An 18,619-nucleotide genomic window follows, 5' to 3' on the forward strand; every position below is an offset into this window, starting at 1 on the left:
GGGCGGGGCCGGTGGGAGGAAAGGCGGCGTGCGCTCGGCGGCGGCATGAACGCGTCTGGCGCGCTTTGGCCGCTGTGCGGCGCCGTAGTCCCCGGTGGTTGCCAGGGGAACGGGCCCCGCGCCTGCGAGCCAGGGGAGGCCTCGCCTCGACGGCCCAGGCCGCTCCCGCCCGCGTCTAAGCCGCCGCCTCCTGGCCTCCTCCCCGGCTCCTCCACCGGCTCCAGGGATGCGATGGGGCCCCTGGGGAAGGGGACGCGGGGGTCGCGGAGCCGGCGCCCGGGCGCCGCGGCCGCTGAGGCGAGGAGGGTCTGACGCTCCTCGGCCGCCCCGGGGCGGAGAGGGCCCCGGCCGGGCCGGGCCGCGGGAGAAGGTGAGAGCGGGGCCGGGAAGTAGAGCCAAGGGCCCGGGCCGGGCTGGGCGCACGGGGCGCAGGAGGGGGCCCGGAGGAAGAGAGGGGGGACCAGGGCCGGGGGAAGGCGGGGGGGGGGGAGGGGAGGGGGGGGGCGGGGGGGGGGGGGGACCAGGGCTGAAAAATGTGGGTACAGTGGAGTAGGGGAGGGTAAAGCCCAGGGAACTCGAGGACACGAAGGGTCAGGGGACCTTGAGGAAGGAAGGTATGAGGTGGGGGGAGGGCCAGCTCTGATCACCTTGGCGGGGGTTGTTGCAAGGGGAGTGTAGGGGGCATCAGGAGACATCAAGTGCTGTCCTTATTCCAGCTCTTGTGCCTTTCTTCTCCATTCTAGCAGGTCCTAAGTCCCTTAACCGACATTTTCCCTGCTCATGTCCTTCCCTTAGCCCATCTCCTTCAACCCGTCTTCTTCCCTCCCTCCTCCGTGTGTCCTGGTTACAAGGTGGGAGGTGACAACACAGCCAGCCAAGCCAGCCAGGACACTGGGTGCAGGGTGGAAGGACAGCAGGATGAATGTGGTAAATCAGGACATAGGCACAGGTGAAGTGGGGGCAGAGAGCTAAGCCAAGGGAATATAAACAGACCAATGTGGCTATGTGGCTATGGGGAGAAGAGAGGGACACATAGCCGGCCAGACAGGGACGGGGGCTAGAGGTGATAGAGGCTGTAGAGGTCTGGTTACCCAGGGTACAAGAAGTAAAATACGGAGTATGGGAGAAGATGTGGGGCTGAAGGAGAAGGGCTAAAGGAAGGATGGGAACAGGGAAAGATGGAGGAAGGAGCACAACTCTCCAGGACAGAGTGGGAATAGGGAGCTTGAGGGGATAGTGGACACTGGAGTAGAATCTAGGGTATGTAGGGACACAGAGGTAAAGTATATAGAGCTAAAGGGGAGAGAGAATTGGGAGGATGTGGAGGACATGGAACCAGGGATACAAACACCTGGGGAAAACACTGGGTGGAATTCAGAATTGGGGAGCATAAGAGGATGTCAAGAGGACTCTGGGACTTGGAGTTTTTGGAAGGGTCATAGAACTAGAGCCAGAGAACCCCAGAGGCCTCTAGTACAAGCCCCTCATTTTACTGATGAGGAAATTGAGGCCTAGGAAAGTTAATTGACTTGCCCAAGATCATACAGATAGTAAGCAGCAGAGAGGCTTTGAAACCAGGGGGTTTCTTGATGTGAAATGTGCATGGGAATGGTGGGGAAGGAAGAGAAGTACAGGGGAGAGAGAAGGGGCAGGATCTGGAAACATAAAGGAGTGATGGATGTAGTGGACTGAGAGTCAAGGAGTATATGTGTGTGTGTGTGTGTGTGTGAGTGAGTATGAGAGAGACAGACAGACAGAGACAGACACAGACACAGAGAGAACTGGAATGGGGTTGGAAGGCTGGGTGTAATCCACGGACTATAGAGTATCGAGATGAATGGTGAGATGAAGGGGCATGAAACCAGCGTTTGCAGGGTATGTAGTCTGTGGGTATGAGAAGTCTCCCTCCACTCTTTTACAAGATGACAAGAATTTAGATTAGCAATCTGGGGTGGTGGGTGGAGAATAGTTATGTGAAGCTTGGAGCTGGAGCAACAGAACAGCAAGTTAATAGGGCTTAGGAAACTTTTAGCCAAGGTGGGTCATGAGGTAAGGATAGGTGAAGACAAGGGAAATTGTAGGTAGGATAAAAAGTCTCAGGGGTTAAGACATGGTGAGGGACAACCTAGAGAGGGTGAACATGGACATAAGGACTTTGCCAAGGGATTGGGGTTTGGGGTGGTTAAGGGAGATGGACTGGGTAGGCTAGAGTATTAGATGTAGTATATGGACCCTTAGAGAAGGAAGAAGTTACTCTCAGATAGATTCTTCTTCCCTCCACACTCCCATCACAATAGGTGTTTTTGGATTTTCTTCCAGAGCAATATCCAAGACTGCTTGACACATCCATATGTGTTGAACCTTTAAATGAGGTCACTGGAGGAGGCAGAATAGAAACCTAACGGGGCCTGATCTCTCCTGGCTTCCTTATTAGCTTGACAAAAGTACATTTTGTCTCCTTCTCCCCTTGTCTTTCCTTCTCTACCTCTTTATTTCACAAGGTCATCCCATATTAAATTTAAGGAAGAAAGGAAACAAGCATTTATTAAGTGCTTACTATGTGCCAGGCCCTGGGCTCAGAAAAAGAATTTAAGAAAAAAAAATTGTGGTCAGTGTTTTGAGTGTTTAGCATTTACCACCTATACTGTAGCAAGTCCGTCATTTTGTTGACCTTGTGTCGCTTTCTCCAAGTACCAAGAAAGTGTCTCTTTCACATTCACCTCTTCGTGTAGGCGGGCAGAGCTGTGAGGAGGCCAGTTGTTGTTTGCTAATGATGTTCCTGTGGGAAGAGCGCACCCCGGGTGGCAGAGCTGTTTTCTGGGCCATGCTTGGTTCTGGCCCTGAACAACCAGCACGCAGTTGGCATTGTTGTCTCCCAGAGTAGAGAAGTTTCTTTTCAGGCTCGGTCTCCCAGGGAAGTGCTGAAAGGGGAGGAGCCAGCCGCCTGGGGAACTCATCTGGATTTCATTGACACATCTTATACCCCAGATGTGGGGGCTTTTGTGTCTGCCTTTGTCCCCTCCCTCCTTTTCAAAATCAAAATCATCCATGTCGAAGGAATTCATGGCCATAAACTCCTTAAATGAAATTGTCCTAAGTTGTTAAAAGCTGGCACAGATTTTGAGGTCAGGCTTTGTTTCTTGGCCAGCTGGCTTCAGTTTCTGGTGAAATTCAGGGCTCTGTTAGAGGCAGCCTTGGCTAGTTGCTGTCAGGCATGACCCCCCCCCCCCCACTTCCTTTCGCCCACTGGCAGGAAAGCCTTAGACAAACATCACCCCGGGCCAAACAGTGGTCTCCAGTCTGGAGACTTTTCCCACTGTCGATGGCTTGCTGCCAAAGGCACCTAGACTTTGGGCATTGCTGTGCCTCTGACTGGATGGCATGGATGACTTTTAAACCACTCTGTCTATGGCTTCTAGTGCTGCCCACTCAGCTGGCTCTTCAAGAAATGGATTCTGTCTATTTGTATGGCTAAATATAACAAGGCAGCTTTAAAAACAAATAGATCTGAATTCATGACATTCAAATAAATATTGCCCTTCAAAATACTCACTTTGGAGACTTTATCTACTTATTCTGATGATACTCTCTCTCTTCCCCTATAGTTTATAGTATTTAATTTTTTTCAATTATATGTAAAAATAGTTTTCAACATTCACTTTTATAAGATTTTGAGTTCCAAATTTTTTTCCCTCCCTCCCTCCCTTCACCCCTCCCCAAGACAGCAAGCAATCTGATATAGGTTATACATGTACAGTCATATTAAATATATTTCCACATTAGTCATGTTGTGAAAGAAATAGAACAAAAGGGAAAAACCAAAAACAAAACAGAAAAAAGTGAAAATAGTATGCTGCATTTGTCATCATGAGTCTTCTGGAATTGTCTTGGATCATTGTATTGCTGAGAAAAACTAAGTCTATCAGTTGATCATTGCACAGTGTTGCTATTACAATGTACAGCATTCTCCTGGTTCTGCTCACTTCAACCAGTGATGCTCCCTCTCTTGTGGTTGCTGTTAGTGGAATGGGTCGTAAGTTAGTTACCCCTAGAGGAGCAGGACTAAGGCTGGAAGAGGATGCTAGGGGAAAAAAGCATTTTGTAAAACTTGAAGTGCTATTTAAATGTTATTTTATACTGCCATTAAAGACATCATTAACAAGTCACATGAAAAAATTACATCGAAATAATGGCTAGCATAGAAATGTTGCCTTGCAGTCTACAAAGTATTTTACCTACATTATCTCATTTGATCCTCACAACAACTATACAAAGTAAGTAGTGCAATTAATATCACATCCATTTTGCTGATTAGGAAGCCTCAGGAAGTGAAATAACTTGTCCATGTTTACACAGCTGTTGTCAGAGTAAGAAAAGAACATTATTGGGTACATTCCCATCCCTTTACAGAACAGAAAACTGAGACCAGGAAGAGGAAGGGGCTTTCACACAATCTCATTACAAATTGGCATTTTAGAAAACTTCATTTGATCGAAATATCTTTTGGCTAAGTCCAGAAATACAATCGGTTCTACAATGAAGATTCACTAACACTGAGAATATGCCAAAGAAAGTGTAGGGCCTGAGTTAAAAGAGCTGTTCATGGCAGTTTGGCCTCAGCACCTGGATGGGGTAGGGAGGCCCAGCTCTTCTTTCCCTTCAGCTGCCTCAGTTTCAGGGAAGATCAGCCATGGCAGCTGCTGGAGCTTGGACAATCTTGGCCCTGGTCTTGACACTGGCCGGAGGGTTGGTGGCCCAGGGAGCAGTCAGCCACGAGCCTCGCGCTATAACCCAATGCTCTCTACAATTGGCAGTTTATGAAGCCTGAGGGAAAGGGGTGCTTCACATTTCTCTCCAGTAGTGAGATGCACTTGGAACACAGTAAGCGCTTAATAAATGCATCTTTATTAAGATGCATTCATATATGGTGATTCAGGCTTTGATGTAAGTACCTAAAAAGGAATTTTAAAAATGATTTCAGCTATGGAAGCATAGTTATGATAAGGTTGTAATATCCCAAGATGACAGCTTTAATGGGGAAGAGTTATTTCTGTGAATACATTCTGCTCCTCTCATTTTTGAAAACTAGAATTTCAACTTTGTAGTTGCATTTCATGTAGTTTCCAGGCTAGAGGCTCACAGCTAGGGAAATGTGAAGAAATCAGAAAGAGTTCTAAGAAGGCTAAGGAAAGTAATTGAAGAGTTGAGACCAGGGATTTTATGAAGATGCCAAGAAAGGTAGATCTAGCCTTGAGCAGAGAAGTTTAAGAGTAAATGGGATTCTTGCATCTTGGACTAGATGGGCCCTTTCAAGGCTGAGATTCTGTGATTCTAAAAGTCTTGATGATGTTCAAATATGTGAAGGGTTGTTATTAAGGAACATTGTCTCCAGCTATTCTGTATCAGCATTGTAAAGAATTAAGGAAATGGCTTTAATTGTAGCAGGAAAGAATGAGATTATTTCTAAGGAAGAATTTCCTGCTTGTAAAGGGTGTTAATGGGAAATTATAAAAGTTATAACACTTGTAGGATCATATATTTGGAGCTGTATAGGCCTTAAAGTCCAACTAGTCCACCCCCCTCATTTTAAGTGGAGAAATTAAGCTCCAGAGAAGAAGACTGAATTGTTGAAGGGCACATGGACAAATGTGTAGATCACTGCAGATTCTGAGAGCTATCTGTTGTGCATATGGGGCTAGTCTAGTGTGACACCTGAACCTATGTCTCTAGCTATGTAAGGCGCTATCCTCACACAGAGGGAAGACTTACCTAGACTCCATTCCTTTGTGGTTGGCTGGTGCAGGTCAGTAAATTAGGATTCTCTTTCTCTTAACGATGGTCCTTCCACCCCTACTAGGGTGTGTCGCAGTTGCTCTCTCTTTATAGGATTAAGTTTGTTAGGTAAGGTAAATGCTTCAGAAGTTATTTTTTTCCTAGGTAGCAAGCCTACAACATGAGTAACTGCCATCTGAGGACTGCCTCATTAATGACCTTGTAGACTTCCCCTAAGCATTGGATAGCTGACTCAAAGAGCATATTGCGTAGAAGAGCTTATATACTTATTCAGTGGATTCTAAAAAACAACATTTGAATAGAACTGTTTAGGGACATGTAATCCCACAAAGTGTGTAAGTGTCTGATAGAGGGGAATGGGATCTCAACCATTAGCTCCACGCCATTGAGATCTAGGGCTCGGCATAGCCAGCCCACCTGGCAACAGCATGGTCTGCTGAATAACACTGAACTAGGAGTCAGGAACATTCTGGTTGTACCCCTTATTAGCCGTGTCACTGTGGGCAAGACAGTTAACCATTAGAGTGATCCAGAATGGTCTGCCTTGGAGGTGGTGGGTCCCCTTCAGTGGGGGCTTCAGCCAGGCGTTGGGTGACCACTTGCTGGGTATGTTGTAGAAGAGGATTCTTCTTCAATCAGGATGATCACACAGGTTCCTTGCAACTCTCAATTTTTGTGAATTTTCTGAGCTTTAACTTTCCTTTATAAAGTAGAGATAATGATCCGTGCCCTGCATGTCGAAGAGTTGTGAAGGTGCTTTATACAGTTCTGTAGAAACAAGCTATATTCATAATAATTATTACAATAATGATTTTTGGTCCATTGTGTTAAGTTTCTCCTAATTCTCTTAGATCATGGGAAACACGTGCTGTAGTGTTACTTAGGTGGTAGTAATAATAATAATGATGATGATGATGAAACTTGCCTTTCTACTCTAAATTGGTATGCTAGACTGGGATTAGAGACAGAGGCCCAGGTATCACTCCAGCAGTTCTTGCATTCCAGGGAGGGATGTTCCTTGCCCCTGAAGTGCTGTTAGATTAACCAAGGGTAGAGAAGCCCTTTTGTTTGGGGATCTTGGGTTTAATGATAACCCAATAATAGGAGATGACTAACTAATCTTAACAGAATCAGCAGGTGTTCTCATTCTTATTGGCACAACAACTGATAGCAATGCTGAATGATTAAGTGCCTTACTTTGTTTACGCTTTGATGAATGTGAAGAGAAAACACTTAACATAACAAACCAGTATGCTGTATTCAGTATTGACCTTTGGAAACTCCTATTTAATTTTGACTCAGTGACTTGCCCTGTAGCTTTTTAAGTGAGTTATCTGCCCGCACTCCTGCTCCCACTCCCATAGCCTGTACATCTCAGTCTACCTGCTTACAAAATAAATACAAAAAATTCCTATTCCCTAGGGCTTTGACTGGGGTTCTGGGCTTTGGGGCCAGTGTCTGCAGGCGCTAATGCTCATAGGATTTTCCTTTTTCTCTTTTCCCTGGAGATGAACATCTGCAACAAGCCCTCTAACAAGACAGCTCCAGAGAAGCCCGAATGGACCGCATCAGACAAGGGCAGTGGGCCACCTCCTGAACTCTGTGGCCAGCGTTCTCGGAGGAATGGTTGGAGTTGGCCCCCACACCCATTCCAGATCGTTGCTTGGCTGCTGTACCTCTTCTTTGCTCTGATCGGCTTTGGGATCCTCGTTCCCCTCCTGCCTCACCCGTGGGTGCCTGCTGGCTACGCTGTATCCTTGGGAGATGGTGAGGTGTGCTGGCAGTTTGAAGGGGGTTGGCTTCTTGAGGGACTTAACATGGCTCTGAAGAAGGTAGAATATAGGGTCAGTGTGCACAGGCAAGGTCCAGCTCTGCCACCAACTAACTATTCACTAGGGGCCAGGCACTTCCCCTCTCAGAGCCTCCATTTCCTCATTTGTAAAATAAGAGTTGGGGTCTTGAATGAATGCTTATGAAGCTTCCACCATGGGCAAGGCATTGACTGTCCTGGGGGTCAGTGACACAAAGACAAAATGAAACAGTTCCTGACCTCAAGAAGCTTGCATTTTACTGGGATGATGTAGCATGCCTATGGATAAGTAAACGTAGGATGTACACGAAGTAATCTCAAGGGGCTCAGGAAAGACTCTTGTAGGAGATGGCGTCTGGGCTGTGGTGAAGGAAGCTAGGGAGCCTAAGAGGCAGTGATGAGAAGAGAGTGACCAAATGATCTCAAAATTCCCTTGGTGATGATATTCAGTACTTCTTACTCTCTTTGAGCCTGTTTCCTCATATGTAAAAGTGTTAGTAATAGAGTTAACTCACTGCATTTTTATGAGATTCTATTATCTGATGAGATAGACACTGTTAAACATTAAATGCTATTGAAAGAGAAGTAATATTTACCGGGTTATTATGAGTGCAAATCACTTTAAGTAAACTCAGTATCTGGAAAGCCAGCTTGGCGCAAAATATAAATAACAGGGTGAATGTAATAAAGAATTAACTACTTTACAAAAGAATTTCCTGTAGAGTTCCCTTAAACAGCAAATGCCTCAGGGGCTTTGAGGTGTGATTTGGTTTAAGATCATTTATGTATCAGAATTCCTCCATAGCAGTGACCCTAGTTATATCTGTAGAATACTAGCTCTGGCAGGTCCTAAAGCTGGAGGCCTTCAAGGACAGTCTCAACAAAGGGATTTGGAGCATCTCAGGACCAGCCAGCTCAGGGTGGAGAGACTTACATATCACCAGAATGGTGCTCGGTCTGAGGTGGCTTGCTTTCTTTTTTAACCTGTGGCAACTCGAACCAAAAGGGATAGTGGTCTCTGGAGAAAATGCTGATATTGATGAAATAACGAATCCTTAAAATATTGAGGTATTATACTGGTGATATTTATGTATGTCTCATCTTTCTTGAGGGGACTGGGCCATTTTTTAATCTTTGCATCCCCAGGGCCTAGCCATTATTATCATCAGAATCAGAGGGTAAGTAGGGTTTAGAGCTAGGAGAAATCTTAGCGATCCTCTTCTAGTCCAATCTCCTCATTCTACAGAGGGGGAAAATGAGAGCTTGGGAAGTGAAGTGATTTGTTACTCCAGGTCATTGATATAGGTAATAAGTAGTAGAGTTGGAATTTCAGTCCAGGTTCTCTGACTCCTAATTAAATGCTCTTTCCATGACCCCCTGCTGCACAGTAGCCTTCTAACCGGCCTCCCTGTTTCATGCCTTTCCTAATGTGCCCCTTCCCTCTCACTCTCAAAGAGAGCCATTGGATATAATAAAGCATTAAAAAAAGGATAAAGAAACAGTTTGGTGAAACTAACCAACACCTCATAAAAGCCTGACATTTTAAGTGGTGTTCTAAACCCACAGTCCCACATTTCTGCAAAGAAGCAAGGAGGAGGGGGTAGATACACTATTATCAGCCCTTGTTAGTGCAGTCCATCCCTGTGGAGCCTGTCATTCTTTTATTTTAAGCTGTGATCCAGAAATCCAAATCTCATTCTTAGATACAATCTTAACCCAATGCCCAAATCCACCTTTTTCTTTTTAATCTTTTGTCTTTGATGAACAGCAATGATTAAAGCCCAAGGTCTTTTAATTTCTTTTTTAATAATATTTTATTTTCCCCAATTGCATGTGAAAACAATTTTTAACATTTATTTTTTAAAATTTCGAGTTCCAAATTCTTTCCCTCTCTCCCTCCTCTTCCCCTTCCCAGAGATGGTAAGCAATTTGATATAGTTATACACGTGCAATCATACAAAACATATTTCCATATTAGTCATGTTTTGAAAGAAAACACAGACCAAAAAAAACCTCATGAAAATAAAGACAGTCAAAAATAGTGCTTCAATATGCATTCAGACTCCATCAGTTCTTTCTCTGAAAGTGGATAGAATTTTTCATCATGAGTCCTTTGGAATTATCTTGGATTATTGTATTGAGAATAGCTACGTCATTCACAGTTGATCATTATACAATGTTCCTGTTACTGTGAACAATGTTCTCCTGATTCTGCTCACTTCACTTTGTATCAGTTCATGCAAGTATTTCCAGGTTTTTCTGAAATCATCTTGCTCATCATTTCTTAGAGCACAGTAGTATTCCATTACATTCATATATCACAATTTATTCAGCCATTCCCCAGTTGATGGGCATCCCTTCGATTTCCAATTCTTGGCCACCACAAAAAGAGCTGTTAGAAATATTTTTGTACATGTGGATCCTTTTCCTTTTTTGTCTTTCCATTTCTTACCCAAGATGTCATAGTCTTTAGCAATGTTTTCTGGATTCTTTTTGTCAATGTCATTGATGCTCATTTGAATCACCAGAAGTATGTAGTGATTAATTCTTTTAAGACCAGTGGTGTTTCCTATATACCAAGCTTTGTAAACTCTTTGAATTTACGTAAGCTCTTTGAGGGTGGGGACTTTCCTTTTTGCTTGTATTTGTATTCTTAGCACTGTATTAGCACTTAGCACTATATCACCCAACTAGTAGATAAATGAACTAAGTTTCAAATGCAGGTCACATGACTTCCAATCCACTGATTTCTAGGTTGGTTCTGGGTGCTATAGGAAACCTTTTTTTGGATGTAGCATCCTCTGGGTATAGTTTAGGAAAACTTTGGTTGTCTCCAAGTAGATTATTAGTATGAAGCCATCCATTACTAAATTGGATACAGAAAAGGCAGCATCAGTGCTCACATGTTGTGTTGATTGACTTTAGCAGGATGTACCTTCCCCCTTCCTAGTGCTCTGAGGTGACCTGATCTCCTCCAGATTAGCTCCTTCTCTAGCTCTCTGGCATAGATAGACTATAGGAGGACCCAGGGATCATTGTAATGTAAGTAGGTCATACCAAATATCACCACCAACCATAACCCTCCTCCCCAGCCATGGAGAAACTGAATCCAGTAAGCTTCAGGTTTTGCTGAAAAATCTGCCAACAGCATTCAGTGCTTTAGTCAGATCAGTAAAGGTGACAGGGCCAGGGAGGTGTTACTGCTTCTGGTATTTCAAATGATGGGTTCTCAGATCATAGGATTTACAACTGGAAAGGACCTTTTCTCTAGTTTCCAAATGAGGAGCTGAGAGCCAAAGAGAAGTAAGTGCTCCAAGGAGACAAGCTAAATGGGAGAGCCAGGATTCAAATGGAGCCTCCTGATGCCAAATCGAGTCATCTTTGCATTACACCATACTCACTTCCTAGCTCCATTTGGCAGTCCCTGGCTGAGGCTGGAACCTCTGCCAGCATTCTAGGAGTACATGATTAGTAACTGGGGGCCAGGATAGTCGGGACAAATGATTGTGCTCTGTTCCTGTTTCAGCCTTTCCCTGTGTATTGTGCTCCATTGACACTGTTGTGCTGAGCAGAGTGGAGAGGTGTGGGATCTGCCCTCAGGAGACAACTTCCCAGAGTGTTACTGCTAAAAGGGCCCTTCCCGTTTCATTTAATCCCTTTCATTTTATAAATGAGGAAACTTGGCCTCCAGGACATTACATGACCTTCCCAGAGTCACAGAGCCAAGTATGAGCAGAACTGGAAAGAGACCTCACATCTCCTGATCCTTGATCCATTCTTCTTACAGCACCAGGCTGCTTCTAATTAGTAATAATAGCTTATGGTTTTTCCAGTGTCATAACATTGATAAAGCATTCAGAATTCCTCACAGCAACTCCATGTGTTAGGGAGTACAAGTATAGCTCCGTTTTAGGGATGAGAAAACTGAGACCTAGAAAAGTTAACTATCTTGCCCTGTCTCATAGCTGGTAAGTGCCAGAGCTGGGTTCTGAGCCTAAATCTTCTGAGTGCAGTGCGCTTTTCATTTGTGTTATCTTGGGGTTTTCAATCCCTTCCTCTTCATGTATGGGAGCAGTAGTTTTCTGGTAGCCCAGAGTGAGGCTTTATACTGGAGATAGTCTTGAAGGTATAAAGGCCAGGGCTTATTTAATCAGTTCACTGAACAGCTGCTATGGGCAGTGTGGTATGCAGGTGCCCCCAGGGACAAGGAATACTATGGGGACTGAGGCTAGAAGAGGAAGACATTTGGGGAGCAATGTGCTCACTCTTAGTCTTAGTGCGAAAGCCGCATGGCCACACAGTATGTAGCAGTTAACCGATTTTACATGCAGAGTGAGTCTTTAACCATCTGGGCTCAGTGTATGGGAATTGTCTTTATCTGCCATCTCGTCGTCCACCTGACTGCAGTCTCCATCGATCCAGCAGATGCCAACGTGAGGGATAAGAGCTATGCAGGGCCCCTGCCCATCTTCAACCGCAGTCAGCATGCTCACGTCATTGAAGATCTGCACTGTAACCTCTGCGATGTGGACGTGTGAGTTATCCTAGTTCTTGGAAGGACCCGGGGAGGAGGGCAGGGTGATGCAGAGAGAGAGTCAGTGCATGTGCCACCGAGTGAGTAAGTAAACATCCAAACTCCCAGATTTCTGTCATGAAAAGGGGCCAGCTCCTCCGCCAGAATTGCCCCCCTGACTCCTGGGTGTGTTTATATTCTCAGCTCTCCAGTCTTTTCTTTCCCCATGTGTGGAATAAAATAATAATAATAGTATATGTGATCCTGTGATCCTGTCAATAATATTATCCCCATTTTGCAGAGGTAGAAACTGACTCTGGGAGATTCAGTGATTTTTCCAATGTCACCTAGCTAGTAAGTGGAAGGACCAGTATTCGTTAGAGTGGATGACCACTTATTGGGTCTGTTGCAGAGGATTCTTGTTCAGGTCCACATCAGGCTAATTGGCCTCAGAGGCTCCTTCACATCCTGAGATTCTGTGATTCTGTGAATCCACTTCCTTTGACCATAAGCCCAGTATTCTTTTAAATATAGAAGAGTTAATTCTTTTAAGCCAAGGGTCTTCACATTTCTTAAAGTCACAGAATTATGTTAAAGAATACTTGCAAAATCTTAGACAGTGGTAAAATTCTAGAGTTCACTTTGAGGTGTAGGCCTTGATTGTGCTTGGGACTAGTTGAACTGCTACAGGGTAAAGAGGAAAATATAATCTGAAGATGAGATCATAGTATTCAGAGCTGGAAAAACCTTACAGATCATCTAATCCAACCCTTTTATTGTACAGCTGACAAACTGAGGCCTAGGGAGGTTAAGTGATTTGCCCAAGACCTCACAGCTAATAATTATTCAGGTCCTTTAATTCTAAATCCAGTGCTCTTTCCAAATAATACAATGTAATGTAATATATCATGGTATATTATATTACATTACATTATGTTATATTACATTATATTATATTTTATTTAATGGTATCTAGAAGAATAAAAATATTAGATTCAGAAATAATCTCCTCATCCAAACCTGAAATATCAAAAATTGAATAATTTCAAAAAAATAGTTGGAACTTAAGGCTTCTTGGCAAATACCCATATCGAATCCTAGTGTTCCACAACAGGGCTGCAGGAAATCACTGTTAGTAACAAGCATGGAGTGCTGAGCTCAGTGGTGAAAGATGAGGTTCAAGGCACTTTGGCCAAATCTACAGAATACGTGATTATCCCTGTCAGAGTCTTTCTTGAGAAACTCTGTCTCCTGATGCCCAAGCAGTATAGGACTCAATCACGGGCGAGGTAGGCCACCTAGGGAAACATGGACATGCCCCAGGAGCTCTTGAATGACTGCCATCCCTGGAGGTGCAGTATCCATAGTCACACACAACTATGCCAGACAAAAAAACGTTAGGATCAAACCCTTGGGTACCACACTGGAGCCACTGCAGATTTCTCAGAGTCTCCCTCAGAGGCTCATGGCCCATCTACTCTCCTGCTTTCTCATAGACTTCGCTGTAAGTCACACAAAGATTGGACTGATTGAACTAGGGTACATGGGCATGGAAAGCAACACAGAAAAGCCTAAAAAATGTGATCCTGCGCTAGTGGATATGGGCGCAACCTCGATCCAGTACACAGCCCCATCTGATCTTTGATCCATGACTCATTGCTAACATTTGGAAGCTCATCTCTGTTACTCAGCACCATATTTGTTGCTAACACTGTGTTACCAGAACCTCTCTGTCCATGTGAGCATGTGTGTATGTATCCATGGTGTGCACTTTGAGGTCTTTCCACAGCCGCAGTTCTTCCCATTTGTGTCATGGACCCTGGGGAAGCCAAGGGGCCCCCTCTCAGAATAGTGTTTATAACTGCATAAAATTGGATACAGAGGATTGCAGAGGAAGCCAATTATACTGAAATACAGTTTTTATAATATTTTTTAAAAATCTCACAGATCCTAGGTGCAGAACCCTCACTTTCCAATGACATTGATAGAAATCAGACGTTTCATGTAGGGACTGATTCTCTCCCGTGTCTCCTGAGACTAGGAGTCAGGATCTGATTTATGTCTGAGCTCTGCCACTAACAGGCTGTGTGACCTTGGTAAGTTCATGGATGTCTTTTGGTCTCCTTTCCTTCTTCTGTCCAGCAAAAAGCCTGGATGAGGTCATTGCTACATTGTCTTCTAGCTCTAATAATCTGAATCTGGGTGGCTCTCAGCTACCTGGAGACATGCTGTGCAGTGGCATCGGAGCTTCTTCTGTGGGTAACGTAGCACCTAAACAACTCTCACAGTAGTTTTTGTGGTTGATTGTGGATGTGGGCCCATGGTGATCCACACATGTTCTCCCAGGAGTCTTTCTGAAGAGCCAAAAGAGAGGTCTCTGTTATGGTGGAGAAAATGTTGGCTATGGAGTCAGAACAAGACTTTTGTTATAGTTTAAACACTGCTATTGATTACTGATGTGGCTGTTACCTGTGAGACTGGTTAGTGCCAAGGCTCTTGGGCTTCCTGAATGTCAGTTTCCTTCTCTGTGAAATTGAGATAATGCACTCCTACTAAAGCCCTCCTCCAGCGTCTCATGGGGCATAAAGTTTATGCCAGTGGTTTTTGAACTCGGACAGGTCTGACCACGCTGGACGAGTCCTGAGTATGGACCTGACAATGGTGCCTGTTGACAGTGGACCAGCCTCAGTGGAGGGAGGCTCAGCTCTGCCTAGAGGACAGGTTACCAGGAGAGGCAGGAATACCTTCATGGGGGAAAGTACAGACAGATCCTTGAAGGATTGAAGAGTGCTCAAACTGGCCATCAAGTTAAACTGTCACTTTGATGCAGTCAAGACACTAAGCTATTGTTCTCATCAGCCCATGTGGAGTCAGCATTGCTAACTTCAAGGTTGTTTTATGTTGCACTTCTGGGTTCTTCCTAGCCCTGTAATGAGTCAGCCAGATCAGAAATGATGTGTAGGGGTTGTGGAAGCATGGGAACTAAGTAATATGGATTTAGTAGTAGTAGTAATAGTAGTAGTAGTAGTAGTAGTAGTAGTAGTAGTAGTAGTAGTAGTAGTAGTAATGACTATTATTGGCATTTCTGCGGTGCTTTATGATTTTTCCGATTTTTTTGATCAACTTTGCCAATCTGATGTGTAAGAAGTAGAACCTCAGAGTTGCCTTAGTTTATATTTGTCTAATTATTAGTGATTTGGAGCATTTTTTAATATGAATATTGATAGCTTGGATTTCTTCCCCTGGAAAGGCTTTATGGTTTAACAAAGCATTGCATACATTATTATTTAATTTGATCTTCAAAACAATATTGTAAGATAAAAATTTTAAGATATTATCCCCATTTTACATATGAGGAAACTGTGGCCCAGACAGTGATGAGATTTGCTCAAGATCATACAACTTTTAAGTGTCCAAACCAGGATTCGAATTCCGGTCTTTCGGGTATAAAGCCAATACTTACTGTTCTTTCCATTGTACCACAATGACTGTGGCTAAGATGGAAAAAGTGTCCTCTCCATTCTCCTTCCCACTTCTCTTTCCCTTTTTTCCCTTCCTTTCTTCCTCTCTCCATCCTACACCATCCCCCTTTTCCAAATGCCCAGCTAGCTAACACAGTGGATAGACCTGGAATCAGGAAGACTTAAGTTCAGATGCTGCCTCAAATACTTACTAGCTGTGTGACCCTGGGCAAATCATTTAACCTCTATCTGCCTCAGTTTTCTAGGTGATAAAAGCACCTAGCTCCCAGGGTTGTTGTGAGGATCAAATGAGATTATGTAAAGCACTTAGCACAGTGCCTGGCCCACAATATGCACTTCAATACTTGTTCCCTCTCTTCTCTTTCCTTTCAGCCTCTCCTTTCTCTCTCTGTCATTCTCTCTCATTTTTATAACTTAAAAAGGCAAAACCAGCTTAGATACTTAAATTCAATCTGCTCCCAAATGAACTTGGTGCCAAGTAGAAAAGAAAACAAATTGGCTTGAGGCCCACAGTGCCTAGCTGCCTGATTGGCTGCCTAGAGATTGGCCGGACCACTTAGTCTCCTGAGCAAAAATATGGGTGAGGCAGATGGATTTTTCTAAGTTTGAACTGACAGCTTCTCTTGGGGATTTGAGTGAAGTCCTGGCAGCTTTGGCTCCAGCAGCAGCTGATAGACTTTCCAGACCAACCCTGGGGATGAAGCTGTCTGCATTCTCCAGGGTGCATGGTCCACCTGTCAGCTCTGTAGCAAGAGGGATGAGGTGGTTCTTCTAGGCACTCCAGAATGACCCCAGATATCGATGCAGGGATAACACGTCAGGGCGGCTCAGAGGGAAAATGGAAGAACTTCTCTGGGAATGGAAGAGCTTTCGAGAGAGAGTGGGTTCAGTCAGAGGAGGGGGGCTTTAATAGAAGGTGAAAGAGTGCGTGCTGCTTCAGCCCATATTAGGTGATGACTCTCCTCAAGCTTATCTCATCAGTCACCTTGTAGAAGAGCTTCTTTGTCAGGTAGGGCTTGGACAGTAAGACTTCTGAGGTTGTTTTCCTCCTCTGAGATTCTGTGATGCTTGGAAAGATTTCTTGTGTGGACCCTAGGATGTTGTCTCCTACCTAATATTGTCACGGCCAAACATATTAGATCACTTAGCTGATTGCTCCATTATAGTGTTCCTTTGAAGCTATCTGCTCCCTCTAATGTTTTCCAGAACTAATTACTGATGTCAGAATTGAAAAGGACCTCAGATTGTAGATAAGTCATCCTGAGAAGGGACCTCAGGACAAAGAATGGCAGAGCTGGAAGGGATGTCAGGATGTGGAATGTTAGCGCTGGAAAGGGTCTTAAGACTTCATCTAATGCAACCTCCTCATGTCTCAGATAGGGGAATGAGACCTGGAGAGAGAAAGTGAATTTCCTACAGTCACAGAGCTAACGAGTTATCAGTAGAGTGGAGGAGACTAGAAGAATCAGAACAGATTCTGACAGCAAGAGGCACAGTGAATATAGTACTAGGCTTGGAAGACCTCTCATTTCAGAGTCCTGCCTCAGACATTTACTAACTGTGCGATCCGGGGCAAGTCACCAACAGGGTATAGGGTTCTGGGTCTGGACTCAGGGTCTGAGTTCAAATCTGACCTCAGACACTTATTAGTCGGGTGACCCCAGGCAAGTCACTCAGTCTGTCTCCCTTAGTTTCCTCAGCTGTGAAATGGAGATCATAAGCACCTACCTTGCAGGGTTGTTGTAAGGATCAAATGAGATAATATTTGTACCCAGTACACAGTAGGTACTTTGTCAATGCTTATTTTCTCCCTCAGAGTCCTCAGCCATGAATTAGGTGGTCTGTGAGGTTCTTTCCACCTCTAAATCTATAATCCTAGGATCCAAGTCCCAGGAGTCTTGTGTTCTTTCTATACTTCAAGAATGCCTTTGACAGAAATAAGGAAATGCAGACCATCATACCCCATGTGGTCAATCCATCAAAAAATCTGTTGAGTAATAAGTAACAGTAACAACATAGCAGTCCTGCTACTGTGTAATAATAACAACAACAGGGGTGTCGGGGTCTTTCGGGAGGACTACCGCTTCTGGTGTGAGGGCTGCCCACTCACCTTTGGTGTCCGCCTGTCACCCAGCTCTCACCTGTGGCTCCAAGAAGCTGTAGTATGCACAGCGGCCACACCCTGGTAAAACCCTGTTGGCAAATGGGCTAAACCAGGCCGAGAGTAACCGACAGGCCTCAAGCCCATCAGTGAGTTAGGGGGTGTCTGTCTAAGCACCTGAAGGCTTCCCCTGATGGAGTAGGTGGGTGGGAACAGCTTGTTCCAGCGGCCGTGAAGGCGGTGGAAGCAGGGCTCTAAGCAGGAGCCTGGAGCTTGGTTGGACATCCAGAGACACCAGGGTCATCTACTGCATTTCAAGTCATCGCCAGTTGTCCTCACTTTTGTCTTCCCACTGGCTTTCTCCCCATGATGTCATTGGGCCTCTTGGAAAACGAAGGACCAGCAACGACGATGGCTAGCATTTATATCAGGCTTCAGAGTTTGCAAATGCTTTACATAGGTTAACAGCCCTGGGAGGTGGATGCTGTTATTATCCTCGTTTTACAGATGAGGAAACTGAGGCATGGAGAGGTGAAGCAATTTGCACAGCTAGTAAGGGTCCGAGGCAGGATTGGAGCGTTGGTTTTCCTGACTCCCAAGTCCTTTGCTATATCCTCTGTGCCCCGTCATCCCCCCCCCCCAGCTGCCACTTTTCCATGGGTTTCCTCCACTGCTTCCTGTATTTGTGCCTGAGACAGGGTTGGGGTTGGGACAAAATGCTCCCCAGACTAACCTGGAGCTTCTGTTGGCAGGAGCTCCCGGTCGAAGCACTGCAGTGCCTGCAACAAGTGTGTGTGTGGTTTTGACCATCACTGCAAATGGCTCAACAACTGCGTGGGTGAGAGGAATTACTGGTAAGAGCAGAGGAGATGGGGAGGCCTTCTGGGGGCTTGGGCGCCCCTCAAGCACACCTCCTCGGG

The 18,619-nt window shown here is 44.9% G+C and overlaps 1 protein-coding gene across 3 annotated transcripts in view; it reads left to right on the forward strand.

The window, feature by feature from the left end:
* The first annotated feature begins 226 nt into the window (after positions 1 to 226).
* The window catches only part of ZDHHC1 (zinc finger DHHC-type containing 1), a 50,242-nt gene continuing 31,849 nt past the window's right edge, over positions 227 to 18,619 (forward strand). The window contains exons 1-4 of one of the 3 annotated variants that reach the window (XM_027847453.1): positions 227 to 370; positions 7,302 to 7,544; positions 11,962 to 12,137; positions 18,452 to 18,553. In XM_027847453.1, coding sequence (XP_027703254.1) covers positions 227 to 370; positions 7,302 to 7,544; positions 11,962 to 12,137; positions 18,452 to 18,553 — 665 coding nt within the window. Of the gene's footprint in view, positions 371 to 884; positions 928 to 7,301; positions 7,561 to 11,961; positions 12,138 to 18,451; positions 18,554 to 18,619 lie in introns of those variants that run through there. The other 2 variants (XM_027847466.1, XM_027847463.1) reach the window with 2 other exon arrangements.

Source organism: Vombatus ursinus, unplaced genomic scaffold (genome assembly GCF_900497805.2).
Source record: "Vombatus ursinus unplaced genomic scaffold, bare-nosed wombat genome assembly UNPS02005286.1, whole genome shotgun sequence".
NCBI classification, from domain to species: domain Eukaryota; kingdom Metazoa; phylum Chordata; class Mammalia; order Diprotodontia; family Vombatidae; genus Vombatus; species Vombatus ursinus.